The sequence below is a fragment of the Myxocyprinus asiaticus genome, chromosome 25 (genome assembly GCF_019703515.2).
Source record: "Myxocyprinus asiaticus isolate MX2 ecotype Aquarium Trade chromosome 25, UBuf_Myxa_2, whole genome shotgun sequence".
Lineage (NCBI taxonomy): Eukaryota > Metazoa > Chordata > Actinopteri > Cypriniformes > Catostomidae > Myxocyprinus > Myxocyprinus asiaticus.
In genome coordinates, this window is record NC_059368.1 from 10,097,720 (window position 1) to 10,116,638 (window position 18,919).

Genomic DNA, 18,919 nt, shown 5'->3' on the forward strand with positions numbered 1-18,919 from the left:
GAGCTTTAAGAGCTGTGAAAGAGAAGATTCAGTGAGTAATGGCTTACATTTTTCCTCACACAAAGCTATCATATGGCTTACGGAACTTGGAATATATGGAATATATCATATTCCATTGATGGGAAACTTTACATTTAAAAAATGATAGATCAAAAAGAGTGAAAAGAGATACCTGAAAATAAAGCAATGGCATGAGACAGAGCAATGCTCTGCCAAAGGCAACATGTCTGTAGATATGAAAACTCACATGGAAACCCTAGTGATATTATTTAAAATTAAAAAAAGCATTTGTGGCTGATTGCTTAGAAAAGTAATACATACTGCACAATTTGAGATATCATTCATGTCCGGAGCACAAATAATGTAGGACGAGTTATGGACTTAAGTTTAATACTTAAGTTTAGGGATTTGAATGAGCAGTAATAATAGTGATTCTTGCCTTAGTAAGCGCCACTAATTAATTCAAAATGGGACTCAAGAGAAAAACAGACCATATTGTGTTGTATTTTAAGAGTGGTATGATATGAAAACATTTTACAGACACATGACATCATAAAGAGGATGTGGCTTTAAGGTTTAGCTGTTTGTCTGGCCATGTTGATTGTTTGCCCACATGTCCTGTGGGGGAAAATGTGGGCACAGACATACTCCTACAGTGTGCATCTCACACAGCTTAAAAACAGGATTTGCATCACCATTTCCTAAATATCAGCAAATTATGTGCCATGCCAGCTGTGCTATCCTGACATTTAAAGGGAAAGCTCACCCAAAAATGAAAATTCTTTCATTATTTTTTTATTTTTATCCCCAATTTGGAATGCCCAATTCCCACTACTCAGTAGGTCCTCGTGGTGGCGCGGTTACTCACCTCAATTCGGGTGGCGGAGGTCAAGTCTCGGTTGCCTCCGCTTCTGAGACAGTCAATCCGCGTATCTTATCACGTGGCTCGTTGTGCATGACACCGTGGAGACGCCGCACGTTGAGGCTCATGCTATTCTCCGTGATTCACACACAACTTACCACGTGCCCCATCGAGAGCGAGAACCACTAATCGCGACCACGAGGAGGTTACCCCATGTGACTCTACCCCCTAGCAACCGGGCCAATTTGGTTGCTTAGGAGACCTGGCTGGAGTCACTCAGCACACCCTGGATTCGAACTTGCGACTCCAGGGGTGGCAGTCAGCGTCAGTACTCGCTGATCAACCTAGGCCCCCCAAATTCTTTAATTATTTACACATTTACACTCATGTGGTTCAAAACCTGTATGACTCACCCCACCCCCTTCTGTTAGGCAGAATGTTAACCACAATCACCATTCACTTTCATGAGTCACCATTCATTTTCAACTTTTTTTACTGTATGAAAGTGTATGGTGATTGAGGCTAACTTTTGCCTAACATTTTCTTTTGTGCTTAAAGGTTTAGTTCACCTAAAAATGAACATTATCTTATCATTTACTCACCCTCATGCCATCACAGATGTGTATGACTTCTCCACTTTTACTTTCACATTGATGAAAATGGAGACTTACAGTAAAAAAGGACTTAAATATTGATCTCACCCACACCTAACATATCACTTCTGAAGACATGGATTTAACCACTGGAGTCTTGGGTGAGTAAATGATGAAAGAATTTCTCACATTTTTAGGTTAACTATCCCTTTAACAGTAGAAAGTCAGTCATCCTGGTTTGTAACAACACGAACGTGAGTCAATGATGACAGAATTTTCATTTTTTGGTTAACTGTCATTTTAAAAGTTGCTGGAATATCCCACAAAAATTAAAAGAAATTTAGATTGAGAGGGTGAAAGCTACCTATGACAAGTAATGACATGTTTGACTTTCCCGTGGGGTGTCAACAAACTCCAACATGACAAAATCCACAATAAAAGTGTCATAAAAGTGCACCATACCACTCATATGCTAGATTCCAAGTCTTCTGAAGATACGATAGTGACTGTGTGAGGAACAGATTGAAATTTAAGTCATTATTTATTGAAAAGCTTGAATTCCGCTGAGAGTTTATGAGAAGTAGTGATGTCTGATTTTATTTTTTTCCTCAAACAAAACTTTAAATATAAAGCACCAGTAGTATTGACTACTTTTTCATACTTTTATGGTGCTTTTTAACAATCTGAAGATTAACTGCCTCAGTCCTCATTCATTTTCGTTATATGGAAAAAAGTGACCGGGATATTCTTCATTAAAATAACCTTTTGTACTTCATGGAACAAAGTCATACAGGCTTGGAATGACATGAAAGTGAGTAAAAAGTAAAAATAAATAAATAAATAAAAATATTTTTGGCAGAACTATCCCTTTAAGATCATTTTGAGTAATGTTACATAATCAGTATGTGTCACAGAAAAAAATAAATGCCACATAACTGTAGCCATCTGGGAGCTGGGCGGTTGATAAGTGGCTGTAACAAGTCTAGTCCAGGTTGCTTATTAATGTCTAGCTTGTATAACCTGCAAAAAATGGCACATTTGTTTACTTCATTTCAGCACCAGTGTCTGTGTGGGACTCCCACGTGATTTGGTGGAATAGTTTCTGCACCAATAGAGCAGATGTTTTGTGTTTAAGCAGGTCACTTTAACGCCTATGGTGATTCGCCATTATTCAATGTTGGAACGCACTGACTATAATGAATTGTCCATATACTGTCTTTGCCAGTAAACTCTAAAAAGCCATTTTCCCGTAAAGCCCTTGTTCAGGCTGTGCTTCCATAAGTGCAGTCATATGAGCAAGATGGAGCAATATTGCCCACTTCTGGACAGAGACAGCCTCTGCTGTTAAGAATGACACAATTTCTGGAAAAGTCCAAAGCCATGGGCATTCTCATCCCCTGAATCACGTGGACAACATCCCCCTGCCTTTCAGTATATAAACCTATCAGAGAAGGCACAGTTCATCTGCAAGGAAGAATCAAGCATCAAAGATCAAGACAAGGTAAGTACAAGGGGAAAATTGAAAGGACGTTTTGCCATTTGAAACTAATGCATTTATAAATGTTTTTATAGAGAATAATTGGTTTGATTTTAAATGATCATATAATTGATTATATATATATATATATATATATATATATATATATATATCTTAGACACACACACACTTAATATTCTTATATTATTTATATATCATCCTTTCATCACATTATACTCTTCGTAGACAGATTCAAATGATGTAATATTTATAAATTTGATATTTGGTGTCTACATTATAACATCTTTGTGGAGTACAGTTTGTTGCATTTATGAAATTATGTTTGTCAAAAGTTGAAACTGAGCCAATAACCCACTGCTGCAAGAATGTAAACACGATTTTGTTTTGTGCTATTTTACTTGGAATGAGATAGCATAAAATGTAATCCCAATATTTTTCTAATTTAAAAAAAAAAGTTCATAATAAACCTCTTTTATGCTGTTTATGAATTACAGTCCAACCACACTTGGATAATGTCATCCAAAAAGTCGAGCTGTTTGGCTGGGCTGCGTTTGAACGTGCCTTGCCTGCGAGGATTTGTATTGATTTGAGGAATTTGATGGGAGCTAAACCAGGTCAACTGCATTCAGGACGCATACTGTGCCCTAGCAAGATATCATTAAACAAAGCAAATCCTCTCACTCAGGACATGCCATCTATGATACACTTTGTTCCTTATAAACACCGCATACCAGAGATTTATAATCTCATTCTAGGCAAAGAGAAACATCTAGAACTGCAGAGAAAAACAAATATCACCAAAACTCTCCGAGATTAAGCACAAGGACAAGGTTAATTCAAATGAGGAAAACAAGAAGATAAAGTAATATGCTTGCAAAATTCTGTATTTGTTTTTTTTTTGTTTTTTTTTTAGGAAAGTCAATGTTTTTTTTTTTTTTACCCTTTAAAGGATAATTCACCAAAAAAATGAACATTCTGTCATCATGTACTCACACTACTGTTGTTCCTCACCCCTTGACTTACTTTCTTCCATGTAAGACAAAGGAAGATGTTTAGCAGAATTTCTAAGCTGCTCTCTTCCACACAATGAAAGTGGATGGTGACCAGAGGCCGTCAAGCTCCTAAAAAGGGCAAAAAAAAAAAGCACAATAAAAGTACCATAAGAGAAGTTATATAATTCATGATTTTATTTAATGCCATTTGATAGCTTTTTGTGAGGAACAGGCTCAAACTTAAAGTGTTTATTGAAAATCTTGCTTGACAGCTGTGGTCACCATTCATTTTCATTGTATGGAAAAGAGCAGCTTGGATATTCTGCTATTTATACAGTAACTCATAGAAAGACATGAGGGTGTGTAAATGACAGTTTTTTCATTTTTGGGCAAATTATACTAAATACAAAAATAAATTAAAACTACAGGTCTTGCACCATATTTGAAGGAATAGTCCACCTAAAAATGAAAGGTAAATGTAAATATTTAGAAGAATATTTCAGCTCTGTAGGTCCATACAATGCAAGTGAATGGGTACCAAAATTCTGAAGTTCGTAAAAGCACATAAAGGCAGCATAAAAGTAATCCATATGACTCCAGTGGTTAAATCTAAATCTTCAGAAGAGATATGATAGATGTGGGTGAGAAACAGATACATTTTTAAGTCCTTTCTTCCCTATAAATTCTCCTCCCTGCCCAGTAGGTGGTGATATGCACGAAGAATGCGAATCACCAAAAACACAAGAAGAATGTGAAAGTGGAGATTGATAGTAAAAATGGACTTCAGTATTTATCAGTTTCTCACCCACACCTATCATATCGCTTCTGAAGATATAGATTTAACCACTGGACTCTTATGGATTACTTTTATGCTGCCTTTATGTGCTTTTTCGGCTTCAAAATTTTGGTCCCCATTCACTTGCTTTGTATGGGGCTACAGAGCTGAGATATTCCTTTAAAACTCTTCATTTGTGTTCTTTGAAAGAAAGTCATACAAATCTGTGATGGCATGAGGGTGAGTAAATTTTATATTTTGGGATAAACAAAACAGTAACTGTCCATTAAAGTACTCTGGATTTGTCTCTGGTCACTGGCTCTTTCTGTTAACATTTGTGTGGTGAAAACAGTTGCCTGAATGTTCCTTACATAACTAGGCTCCTGGCTTTAATTTGGCCGAGTTTGGGTCTTTATGTACACATACCCCCAGTGAAAGGTCTGCCTCACCCCTAAGGGTGACTTTTTCATAAAACTTCCTTCCCCAGGACAATGCTTTTATGATGTTTACCTTGAGCTCTGGTGTGAATTATGAACTCAACAGCAGCTGTTGCGGAGCAATGACATCTCAATATTTGAGAATACCACCATGATTAAAAGTTCAGCTTTATTGGAGCAATGGCTAAAGTTTAACCTACTTAGAATCACCCACACTCACGAATACTCAGAAAACTGGGATTAAGCGTTGTCAGAATAACCATTCCAAAAGCTTTTGCTAAGGGGGATTTTCTGTCAAATCCATGTAATCAGCCAGAGAGAACATATAATAGTTCAGAGGTTCCAACACTTTCACTGATTGAAATCTTTTTGGTCTGATTCCATCTGATGACATGTTGCAGAAATAGTATCTTGAAAGAGCCAGAAATCTTTGGCTATAGTTAAACAGCTAATAAAGAATATGTACAAATCCTGTTGGAAAAATGCTGGACGTTTAGCTGGTTTAGCCTGACCAGCTGACAACTGCCCAAAACATTATCTAAAACTAGCAAACAAGACCAGACTGACCAGGCTAGGAGACCAGCTAAGAGCAGCAAACCAGCTTAGGCTTTTATTCAGCAGCGAAATGGCACAACTTTGAAACACTAAAATGTTTGTATGGCCTTTGTTGTAAGAAAATTACCCCCTGCTGCGTCTTATCAACATTACAAAAACATAAAGGTCACCGGCTGACAAAGTCAGCACTACTGTTTGTACCAGAGCTTTAAATAGATGCATTGATACAAAGGATTCATTGCCCACACAGTCTGTAGGACAGTGTCTTACACAAACCACATAAAGTGTCAATTCACAATTGTTTGTGGTCATAAACTTGCTGAGTCACTTTCTCCACAACCTATTTAAAACAAGTTAAAAAAATAAAAAATAAAAAAATAATTGTAAAAATACCACAATAACTTCACTATTGAGCAGCCCACAACTTCGTGGCTTCTGTTTCAGTGTTAGACAGCATCTGAAATCTGGACACAAGCAGTCACCAAAGATGAAGGTCTCATGGTCTCTACTGGGGCTTTCTCTACTCTACCTTTCTGTTGAGTGTCTGCTACCCCCAACTAAAGAAGAACTCAATCGTAAGTTAAAAGACAATTTTTACTAAACTTTTCAGATGTGCAGTTATGGGTGTTTCTTCAACTTTGGACAATTTCATCTACCAGGGGTTGATTTTTATTAAAATGAATATGTTTAAACCTTTTCCTTTTTGTCATATGAAGGTCACATTAAAACAGACTTTTTATCATGCCTTCATCATTTATTTTTGGTACTTTTCAAATACATTTTATCACTTTATCTTGTCCCAGACCCATAATTTCAATATGAAACTACAGTATATAAATCCATTCTAAAATACTAATTATTATGACTGCCCCACAGCTGTGCCATCATTTCCACCACACCAAAGAGTTTGACCCCAATAAAGCTTTTTTGAAAGTTAGTGCACTTGTTAACCAAGTCGACAAAAGTGACAGTGATTAGCAAGCTTGAGATGAAATAAAGATAAGTTGAAGAAACACTCATACTGTGTCTTATTTGCGGTACTGGAAGTCAATGTCTGTCTTGGCTTATTGGCAGAGATCTCAGCGTTTGGTGAAAAGTACCTGGATAAACAGATCGAAAATGCCATCACTGGGGTGAAAGAGATGAAGACTGTGATGGAGAAATCAGAAGAGGACCACAAGAGGTTCTTGTCAGAACTGGAGAAAACCAAGCAACAGAAAGATGTGAGACAGGCAGCAACATTTCTCCAAAGCAACATTACCTAGAGTCCTTTCGTAATATTTTCACTGATCCCTGCCGTAGACTTATGAATTTCCATGCTGGTCTAGCTGCTGAATTATTATAGCAAAACTTGAAGCTGAATAAAAAAAATGTACAAACAATGGTATATATAAAAGCTTGGGGAAAAAAACCAAAAACTTACATAACATGTGGAACATTATAATTTGCATATACTCTTACATCTGGAAAACTATCTGTTCCATTTCCATTTCACCCGTCCAAGATTAGAACTGATTTTGCAGATAGATATTATATGTACATATTACAATAGAGGACTTTCTCTTGTTGGGATCATGAGTTTTTTGCTGCTTTGTCCATTAGAATGCCCTGAAGACCGCTCAGGAGATGGAGAAGAAGCTGAGTGAGGAACAGAGAGTGTGTAATGAAACCATGCAGGCTCTGTGGGAGGAGTGTAAGCCTTGTTTGAGAAGCACCTGTGTAAAGTATTACTCACGCACCTGCAGCAGTGGAGCCGGCCTTGTGGGACGACAGGCGAGTCTGAGACACAGTGACCCCAAAATGTATTTGGACACTTAAAGATGTTTGAATGTCATTGCATTAGATAAACCAAGTGGCACACTTTTCAAGCAAAACATTCCACAAAAATTTAAATTTCAAATGTTAAAACCAGTGTCGAGACAGATTCTCAAAAATAGAAATTAACTAAAAACTAAATTAACTGACTAATTACTACAAATTGTATTCAGATTACTGACTTTACTGATTACTTTACTGAAAAAACAATCAAATTAACCTACAATATATTTTGAAGTTACTTTAGAAATAATTTTTCACAAGAAAACTTAAGATTTCTTTTTCAATGAATTCAAAACAATGTTCTTCTAGTTCATAAAACTTGTCAGGGGGCAACACTTCAACATCAGCTGTCGCAACACTCAAACGGATGTACATATTAATATAATTCATGTTTAAAATGTATTATACATGTTACAAGAAATGTCACCTAACCCAGGTAATTAAAAGTAACTTAATTGAAAGTCAGTAACTTTAATCTGATTTCAGGAATTTAAAATGCTACTTGGTTAGTTCACCCAAAAATGAGAATTCTCTCATCATTTACTCGCCCTCATGCCATCTAAGATGTGTATGACTTTCTTCTGAAGAACACAAAGATTTTTAGAAGAATAATATCAACCAGCAATACATCAGCAACACATCATCCATTCAATGCAAGTGAATGGTGGCCAGGCCTTTGAAGCTCCAAAAAGCAGATCAAGTCAGCATAATCATAATAATCCATCAAACTCCATGGTTAAATCAATGTCTTCTGAAGTTATCCAGTTGGTTTTGGTGAGAACAGACCAAAACATAACTCCTTTTTCAACAGTCTCCTTGGTGATCATGATTTCAAGCTCTATTACACTTCCTATAGCACCATCTACCACTCTGCGCATGCACTAGGAAGTGTAATCAAGCTTGAAATCATGATGAGACTGCAATGGCAAGATGTAGAGTGAAAAAGGAGTTACATTTTGTACTGTTTTTGCCCAAAACCAACTCGATCACTTGGGAAGATATTGATTAAACCACTGGCGTCATTTGGATTACCCTTATGCTGACTTGATCTCCTTTTTGGAGCTTAAAAGGCCTAGCCACCATTCTCCTACATTGTATGGACCTACAGAGTTGAGACATTCTTCTGAAAATCTTTGTGTCCTGCAGAAGAAAGTCATACACATCTGGGATGGCATGAGGGTGAGTAAATTATGAGAGAATTTTCATTTTTGGTTGAACTATCCCTTTAAGCAGTACTTTTTGTACTGTACTAAAAAAGTAATTAGATTACAGTAATCCATCCATTATTTGGCTGTATCGCTCTACTCCCTCCTCTCCACCAACAACTGGTGTGTGGTGAGCGCACCGTCACATCATCCAGGTGAATGCTGCACACTGGTGGTGGTTGAGAAGAGTCCCCTGGTAACTATGTAGAGTAAATTGCTTTGAATGTAGTGTCAGAAAAGTGCTATATAGGTGTAACATTCATACATCCACTAAAAATGTCCTTGACACCAGCTGGTTAAAAGTAATTGCAAAAATGGCTCAGAGAAGTGAAGTTAGTTCCAAGAAAAGCCCTAGCATCTTATGTTTGAATATGGTTTGATTTTTTATTGAATGCAATTTCATTCAGACAATTAAAGTGTGGCTTAAGAGTCTTAATATTTAATTTGGGCCACTGTACCACTCTACCTTATTTCATTTTAAAGTTGGAAGCCATTCTTTTCTTTATTTGCCCTTTAGCTGGAGGAGGTTTTGAACAGGAGTTCTCCCATCTCAATCTGGATAAATGGGCAGAACATTGAATCTCTGGTGGACCAGGACCAGAAGCAGACCAAACACTTCCAGGACCTGGAGGAACGCTATACAGAGGTGGCCGATGGAGTGGACCACATCTTCATGGACAGCATGAGGGTTTTTGACCACATGCATGCCTTCCACCAGCCCAGCTTCTTCCCCAGTCCCTTCCGTATGCCCAGCATCTTTGGCAGGCCAGATGCAACAGCCAGCCGGTCTGCTCGTGTCTACAGGTCGCCCCTGCATGACCCTGGGTTCCATGGCTTCCATAGCATGTTCCGGCCCATGATGGAGATGGCGAGAAACATGATGGAATCATTTGGGCCCTATGTGGGAAATGATATGGATTTCCCCTCAGAGGGTAAATGTCAGGATTTACCAAGCCTGGATGCAGTAACATTTGGACAACAACAAAAATGTGCTGTCAGAAATATTATGGGGAATACCATGCTTAAAATGTTCCTACAAGACAGATATCACTCAAACGGGTGTCCTGAGAAAATCACACACACACACACAAATCTTATTCTTGAGTAGTTTGTCTTGTAGATATATTTACTTGTAAACTTTCTATGATATTTAGAAGTTTTTTAGAGAATATACACTATATTGCCAAAAGTATTTGCTCATCTGCCTTTAGACGCATATGAACTTAAGTGACATCCCATTCTTAATCCATAGGGTTTAATATGACGTCGGCCCACCCTTTGCAGCTATAACAGCTTCAACTCTTCTGGGAAGGCTTTCCACAAGGTTTAGGAGTGTGTTTATGGGAATTTTTGACCATTCTTCCAGAAGCGCATTTGTGAGGTCAGACACTGATGTTGGACGAGAAGGCCTGGCTCGCAGTCTTCGCTCTAATTCATCCCAAAGGTGCTCTATCGGGTTGAGGCCAGGACTCTGTGCAGGCCAGTCAAGTTCTTCCACACCAAACTCGCTCATCCATGTCTTTACGGACCTTGCTTTGTGCACTGGTGCGCAGTCATGTTGGAACAGGAAGGGGCCATCCCCAAACTGTTCCCACAAAGTTGGGAGCATGGAATTGTCCAAAATCTCTTGGTATGCTGAAGCATTCAGAGTTCCTTTCACTGGAACTAAGGGGCCAAGCCCAACTCCTGAAAAACAACCCCACACCATAATCCCCCCTCCACCAAATTTCACAGTTGGCACAATGCAGTCAGACAAGTACCGTTCTCCTGGCAACCGCCAAACCCAGACTCGTCCATCAGATTGCCAGATGGAGAAGCGTGATTCGTCACTCCAGAGAACGCGTCTCCACTGCTCTAGAGTCCAGTGGCGGTGTGCTTTACACCACTGCATCTGACGCTTTGTATTGCACTTGGTGATGTATGGCTTGGATGCAGCTGCTCGGCCATGGAAACCCATTCCATGAAGCTCTCTATGCACTGTTCTTGAGCTAATCTGAAGGCCACATGAACTTTGGAGGTCTGTAGCGATTGACTCTGCAGAAAGTTGGCGACCTCTGCGCACTATGCGCCTCAGCATCCGCTGACCCCGCTCTGTCATTTTAGTTGCTGTCATTCCCAATCGCTTCCACTTTGTTATAATACCACTGACAGTTGACTGTGGAATATTTAGTAGCGAGGAAATTTCACGACTGGATTTGTTGCACAGGTGGCATCCTATCACAGTACCATGCTGGAATTCACTGAGCTCCTGAGCGGCCCATTCTTTCACAAATGTTTGTAGAAGCAGTCTGCATGCCTAGGTGCTTCATTTTATACACCTGTGGCCATGGAAGTGATTGGAACACCTGAATTCAATTATTTGGATGGGTGAGCGAATACTTTTGGCAATATAGTGTATCTTGAATACAAGTATATTTTGTCTGGCTACACTGGCACATTTTAAACAAGTGAAAAAGTCAGAGTGCAGTAAAAGGGATTTTTTTTTTTTTTGCAGTGCATACCTGTGGCCCCATTTACACTTGGCGTTTAAATACATTTTCGTTATCAGATCGCAATCGGATAGCGCTTGATCGCATGAAATGCTTGAGTAAATACACCAAAGACACGTTGTGACTGGATCAATGAAAGCACATTCGGAGGTGGTCAGTGACAAATTCTGACCACATTCAAGGAAGGTGTAGCATAAAAGCAAATGCATTTTTGTCATCCAGATGCAACTAAATAGAATAATTAATAACAGAATGAGGTTGAGGTCTCCGCTATAGCAGAGACTATTTAGTAGAGATGGGCCACTTCTATTTAAATGAATGGGAGAAACTTGAACACCGAACCAATAAGCTCTAGCACCCAATGATCAATGGATGTAGAAAGGAAGTCCCATCTTACAGGTAAAAGAGATTTCGGTCTTTCCCCATTCAAGTAGATAGGAGCTGCACCGGCATGACTGGAAACAGCCTCCCGAGAGCATTCCAAAGATGGCCAACAGTGGACTGACTTGCAGGTTCTTGCCTTTTTCTATTTATTATGTAATGTGAAGAACACAACAGACACTGCCATCTTGTGATCTTGTTACCCAATTTAACGGTAAAATACTCCTCAAATCCCCACTCGCATCTCTCTGCTATGTGGCTCATATGACACTTGCGTATTTAGTGTGTATAAACTGCCGAATGCGAGATGAATTTCATTACATTTGCATCAGCAGCATAAATTTAGCTTTGGTGGTAGCAGAAATTTTCAATGCAGGAAAAGGTCTGAACTGCCAAAATTATGGAAAAAGTTACCGAAGCATCTGATGTAATATTTATTATATATATTTATAATATATAATATATATTTTTCCATTTTGTGTGGGTAACTGTGATCAGATCGCAACCCAATCGCAGTGGACACAAACTGGAATGCAAGGTTGTAAATGCAATCCAGCTAAAGAATATCCAGATAGCCTACTATCCAGACATATAACGCATGTTAATGTGTTACCAGATACAAAGGAGGCCTGTGATGTCTCTATGAAACCTTAGCCTATAAACACTCTGATGAGAATTCTTAAATAGTACCACATCGTGATCAATCTATCACATACGATTCCCTCGTCTCCTTCAAAACCCTCATAATTCCTTTCTTCCATGGTACACAAAAAGTATTCATCAATTGCAATAATGGTCACAGGTTCAAATTTATGGTTAGGTTTAGGTTTAGGTATTGGGTTTGGGTTAGACGTTAAAATGACCAAATAAATTACAACACACATTATGAACTCCGAAGTTTCTCTTTGTTCCATCATACACACCAGGGCTTTTTGCAGTACTATCATCATTATGGTTAGGGTCTAAGTAAGGTGTTACACTTTATGGTTAAGTTTAGGTATGGAGTTTGGGTTAGGGGTTAAAGTTTTGAAAAATATCACAACTGCTCATTCGTAAAATGAAAGTGTATTTTACTTCCGTCCAACCCAGCTGGGTTTTCTCATTACAATCATGGTTAGATTTAGGGTCTGGGTATGGTGTTTCACTTCATTAAGTTTACCTTTGCCTGGACACACATTTAGTTAAACAAGGATGAAACAAAACATTGGGGTCAACACGGACACGTGGAAAGCGGATTTGTTTGGTTGATTGTACGTTTTCACACAAAGTCTTACGATTTTGCCATCTCATCTTATTTTTTACGAATTCATGAGATCATTTTAAACACAAGTTTTTTTTGTTGGTGTTGTTTCTAGCCAATCAGAGAATGCTCTCTGAATTTTATTGTATGTGTTCGGGTTTGCTGGCACGTCTTTGGAGGGTGGGGTTTTGGAGAGGGGCATGTGTTTGAAGGTTTGGGGGCAGCCTCATTCAATGAAGTCTACTGGAATTTGGCAAAAACTACTAACATTTTATACAGCACCACTACAATACACTATAATACCATTTTACAGCAGTTGTAATACTATTTGTTTGTTTGAAAGGCCACAGTTATACATCAGGTAGCATTTAATTTCTTGTCCTCCATTCACAGATGGAAGAGTGAATGAGGACGTGATCATAACCAAACCGTTTGGAAATGATCAGATGACCTGCAGGGAGATCCGTCGTAATTCTGCAGGTTGCATTAAATTAAAAGAAGAGTGTGAGAAATGTAAAGAGATCCAGCACATTGGTAAGTGCAAAATTTGATAAACATTTGGCTTGTCACAATCGAAAACTGGCTCTTCAACTTAGCTATTGATATGCAGTGATCATTTTCTAGTCGCCCAATGAGAGCCTTTCTCTTCCTCAGATTGTTCTGGAAAGCGGCCCCTGGAAGGCCCCTTGAAGGAGGAGCTGGAGAGGGCTCTCGCCAGGGCTGAGAGATTCACCCAGGAGTACAACAACCTTCTAAGGCGATTTGAAGAGCAGATGTTCAACACCTCTAGTGTGCTGGACCTGTTCAACAAGCAGTTTGGTTGGGTTTCCTCTCTAGCTAACCACACCCAAAATGAGGATGGCTTCTTTAAAATACAGGCAGTAAGCAATAATTACTTAATCATCAGATAGCCGGAACGTTACATGTGTAGGCACGATTTAAAAATATGTCATTGCCAAAATGTATTATAGTCATGTTTTCACAAGGCTTGTCTGAAAGAACCCAGCTAACAAATTTTGGTTCCCAGAATGTTTTGGAAAAATTTAGTTTTTGGTTGTTAAAAAACAAAAAACAACAACAAAAAAAAAAAAGAACATTCCTAGAATGTTAGTTCATTCACAAGGGGGAAAAAAAATAAACAAACAAATGGGGACCACATGCTAACATTAGGAGTATGTTCTGTGTTTGCTGGGAATAAGAGTTAATAATCTGCTGAAAAGTGGTACATTGGCTGTCTTGTATCACTATCACAATGCAGATCTGTCAATTGCCAATATAATTTTTACCTGCAGGTTATGTCAAAAGGCACAGATAATGCTGAGAACCCAGCTGACACCAAAGTGTCAGTCAAACTCTTTAATGGGCCAGATATGAGCTTCACAGTGCCAGGAGACATTCCCTGGAGTGACCCCAAATTCTCTGAGGTGGTAGCACAGGAGGCTTTGGATCGTTACAAACAGAACACTGTGTGAGTCTTCTAAACAACCTTGCCATTACAATGTTCCTTTAAAACCTCTTGGAAATCAAACTCTAATTAGAGCATTTCAAGTTTGATGAATGATTATGAAATATATTCATGTTTTCATCACCAGAATCACAAACTAAATGCTTGGAGGGTGGGTACTTCCAGTGAAGGAGGGATTGGCTGGGAAAACTGATGAGTACCTGAGAGGATCCTTCTGAATTAAAATTATACCATTGAATACTGCAAGATGGTGTACTGCTGTAGCTGGATTTCTGCTGTCTAGTATTATTCCTGATGTCTCATCCTGCTTAACATTCAGACTACCTACAGAGATTGTATAGAATAGCAGCTTATGAATTTATAATCAATTGTACATTGTCAAATACCAATAAAACAAACAAAATTTCCCTTTGTCCTTACGCTTGAAATAAAGGAAGATTATGCAATATAAACTTTCCTTTCAAGGGTGAATTTCATAAAACCTGTCAACAATGTCACCCCAAAATCACAAGAAAAACAAAAATAAGACGAGAAAGTATATGCTATTTTTAGATTTTTTTTTGTTGTTGTTTTTTTTTTTACATCATGCTTGCATTTGTTGTACTGAATTAATTTATGCATGTTACACAAAAAAAAAAAAAAAAAAAAAAAAAAAAAAAAACCTGTCCGGACAGGATCATTTTAATTAGTTTCAGTGATGAATGACATTTGTTCATATTACAGTAATGAGGAATAAATGGTGCTTCATTGTCAAGAAATTAATATCAGTGTAAAAAAATAAAAAAAATAAATAAAAAGCTTGAAAAATGTAAAATATAGTTATCTTATAATATAATTTCTTATTTTTCTTTTGATCTTGGGGTGAAATATAACCAGATCATTTTCTCATGTGATTCAAACAAGAGTGTACATTCTCTTCCACACTCGTTTAAAAACATAATTATGGTATATAATTTTAGTAAAACAACTTTAACTTAACATCCAAGCTAACTAAACCAACAAAAGCATGGCATATAAAATGTTGGGACTGAAAATAGCTTGGGTGCCTCACAAAGAAGGAAAATATTAAAATATTGTGCCGTTTTATTTTGTGTAAAAATCACACAGCTGCTAGTTCATTCTGCAGAGACACATCCATGCAGTTAAACATTTATGATCCCACTGCCATTATTTAAGCAATTAAATAGAATACTTGCTGTTAGTCAGCAATTAATGCAAATTTACATATGAGATCAAAAGGTGTGTATAATACAATATACAACATACCCCTGATACAGTAAATCAGCTCGAACAGCAGGGAGAGAAGGCTCACCTCGATTTAACATGGGCGGGATACATTACTGTGAAAACCTGCACACCTGAAAGTAAGGCTTTGAGGACTAGTAAAAGAAAGCACACATCAGTCAAAACAAATGAATGAATGAAACATGGCGTAAATCTACATAACACAAACGTCACACTAGTTCAGACGTTACAAAATCGAGTGGTTCGTTAAGAGCTGTTTTATACAAAATAAGATTGTGAACAACATGCAAAAAATAGTGATGAGGAAAGACAAATGAAATCAAAAGGGGCAAAGTGCAGTCATTGTTTCAGGTCTCACCTTTTGTACTGTTCACATCACAGAGGATTGAATCTGATGATGTACCGTGTAAGGTACAAACAAAATTTAAGATGGAGAGTGGGAAAACAAAAAGTGTATTTGTCATACCGTACAAAGACTGTACAATGTTGAACGAATTGTTATACCACAGAGCGTGTTATGAGACGAAAATAAAGCAGTCTTTGATGCAATACATTTGTAACTGTTATCCTCAAACTCTCTCTCACACATAAAACAACACACATAGATGTGCCGTCCAGGAAATTTTACGAAAGAGAGCCTTTCTGAATCAGTCTTAAAGCAATAGCTTACACACAAATGAAAATTCTGTCATCCCTTATTCACCCTCGTGTCATTCCAAACACATATCACTTACTTTCTTCCATGGAACACAAAGGGTGAATTTTGAAGAATATCCTGGCCACTCTTTTCCAATTTATTCAAAATGAATGAGGACTGGGGCTGTTAAGCTCCAAAATGACAAAAAAGCACCATAAACATATCATAAAAGTAGTCCACAAGACTTGTGCTATAGTCCAAGTCTTCTGAAGCCATACTATAGCTTTATGCAAGGAACGAGCTGAAGTCATTACATTGCACTCTTTGGAGTCTGATCTTTTCAATTAATCAGTTCAGTTAAAAAAATTAATCACTTATCCTGTTTAAGAGTTCAGCTGTCGCAGTGGTTAACAGCTCACAGGAGGGAAAGATTATCAGTGAATAATTATGTAAATTTCACTCGGTTACTGCCACAAAGCTACTGTATGGCTTCAGAAGACTTGGAATATAGTGCAAAAATCAAATATAGCATATCGACCAATTTTATGATACTTTTGAATCTTGAAATCCTCAGTCCCCATTCACTGTAACTGCATGGAAAAGAGTGACCAATACAAACGTTCACAATATCTTTGTGTTCCACGAAAGTAAATAATGACAGAATTTTCATTTTTGGGTGAAATATCCCTTTAAGCGTACTTCTGAAAAAAGAGAATGATCTCCCAAATATAATTTCTCCCCTCTCGGCCAGTGCACAGCCTCACTTGATTGTCCGAGCACACATGGGTGCCTTCAACATGGAAGAACGTGACAAGCTGCATTGATTTCTCTGGATATTCACAACTAGGAACAGGAGGGAAAGGGAGTCCTTCAGGTCTTTCATGTTAACCAGAATACAGCCTCCTGTACCCTGATACCAGGCCCTAGCCTCAGAGTCTATACTACTATAACCTGTCCGGTTAGGGGGTACTACATATACAATCACTCAGACTCTGTTGCATCAAAGTGCCATAAGAGATACTGCTCTGGGCACCCGTACCTCTGAACGTCCCATTCTTGGGGCCTCTGGTGGTGTGAGACCGAGTGCTCTGGAGGAAGCAGTGATTTTGTCTCTTCTAACATGGTCAGAGGAGTAGAGACAGGGGGTGAAATTGACATCCTACCAGAGGATCCAACTGACCATTCAAACAAAAAAAAATAAAAACAAAAACAGGAGTTATTCACTCTTTACATACACGCATTTGAAGCATGCGTGCACACACAAACTCAGGTTACAAATGCGAAAAAGGTCTAAGCTGTTCCAGTTGCACTTCAAGTGATATTCTTTCTTCTAGCAGGTCCTAAGAAGACACAATTGGAGGAAAATACATTTTTAGAGGTTTGTTAAGGTTGCCTTGTAAAAACGGTGATGAAAGTCAGAGAAGGCTCACTATACCTTTAATTGCTGTTGTAATTCACTGTTGAGTCTGGCTAAAACAGTGTTTGTTTCTTTGTTTCTTCTAATGGAAGCTTGAATGGCCTTCTTATCCTTACCAATAGAGCTGTTTTAAACAAAACATTTAGAGGAAGCACATGTAAAGACATAGAACTACTGTGAACATCATTGGGTAAACCTCACAGACAAATGTCATATTTCAACCCCAAATCAAAAGAAAACAGAAAATTAATAAAAAAAATGACATTCAGCATAACATATGATTCAAAGTTTTTGGACTATTTATTTATTTATTTATTTATTTTGCATTATGACATTATTTTACAAACAATTATGTACATTTTCCCACTATATTCATTAATGATATGCAAAAAATCTAATTCTTATGGAAATTTTTTTTCATTGCACCTTATTCATGAAACATTAGCAGAACACATTTCTGTGTAAATTGTTTATACTGTATGTAAATTGTCTCATTCTGTTCAATGGAAATATTTAAGAAAGAATGGTCTTACGAACAATTAAAAAAAAAAAAAAATTGATATATATATATATATATATATATATAATCTCTTATCGTTTTCTTTTGATTCTTGGCTTAAAGGGATAGTTCACCCTAAAATGAAAATTCTCATCATTTACTCACTCTCATGCCATCCCAGATGTGTGACTTACTTTCTTCTGCAGAACACAAATGAAGATTTTTAGAAGAATATTTCAGCTCTGTTGGTCCTCACAATGTAAGTGAATGGTGACCAGAATTCAGAAGGTCCTAAAATTAGGGCTAGGTATTGCCAAAGACCTCCAGATTCGATATTACAACATTATTTCCTCGCCGGTTCGATATGTATTGCGATACTGCAATGCTGTAAGTTTTGCGATTTAATGTTTTGATATAAAAATAACTTCAACTTCTTTTTCTCAGAAAGAAATGTCTATTGAAGAACAGTTGTGTCTGAAATGACAATTGCTTTCACTCTGTTATATATAATTTGCAGGTAAAAGTTAGGGATGTGCAAAACTACCAATTTAAAACTACCAATGGACCAGTCAGTGCGTTTTCTGAGCTAGGTGACTAGTTAGTGCAAAGGAACCCATGTATAAGGCTGCATTATGTCCATTTGTATTCAACAAATAAATATATACAATATATCATTTTAACAAACTAATTTTGTTATTTTAGAATATAAAATATAACATATACTACCATGATAGGCTATTACTATTAGGAGCAGTGGTGGCTTGGCGGGTAAGGCTTTGGGTTATTGACTAGATGGTCATGGGTTCAAGCC

General features: G+C 37.7%; 2 protein-coding genes across 6 annotated transcripts in view; one reads left to right on the forward strand and one right to left on the reverse strand.

Annotated features, from left to right (window-relative positions):
- Window positions 1-2,822: 2,822 nt before the first annotated feature.
- On the forward strand, window positions 2,823-14,716 carry LOC127416057 (clusterin-like). Its single transcript, XM_051655172.1, has 9 exons — window positions 2,823-2,956; window positions 6,157-6,287; window positions 6,787-6,935; window positions 7,315-7,485; window positions 9,253-9,667; window positions 13,239-13,379; window positions 13,500-13,726; window positions 14,138-14,313; window positions 14,438-14,716. Exons 2-9 carry the CDS (start codon window positions 6,200-6,202, stop codon window positions 14,448-14,450), a joined length of 1,380 nt encoding a protein of 459 aa, XP_051511132.1. The 5' UTR covers window positions 2,823-2,956; window positions 6,157-6,199; the 3' UTR covers window positions 14,451-14,716.
- Window positions 14,717-15,375: 659 nt separating this feature from the next.
- LOC127416043 (ralBP1-associated Eps domain-containing protein 1-like) overlaps window positions 15,376-18,919 on the reverse strand; it is a 32,531-nt gene continuing 28,987 nt past the window's right edge. For all 5 annotated transcript variants that reach the window (XM_051655148.1, XM_051655146.1, XM_051655145.1 and 2 more), the window contains 2 exons: window positions 17,628-17,733; window positions 15,376-17,532 (listed from right to left, as the gene is read on the reverse strand). In XM_051655148.1, the coding sequence (XP_051511108.1) occupies window positions 17,464-17,532; window positions 17,628-17,733 (175 nt within the window). In that variant the 3' untranslated portion in view covers window positions 15,376-17,463. The remainder of the gene's footprint in view (window positions 17,533-17,627; window positions 17,734-18,919) is intronic.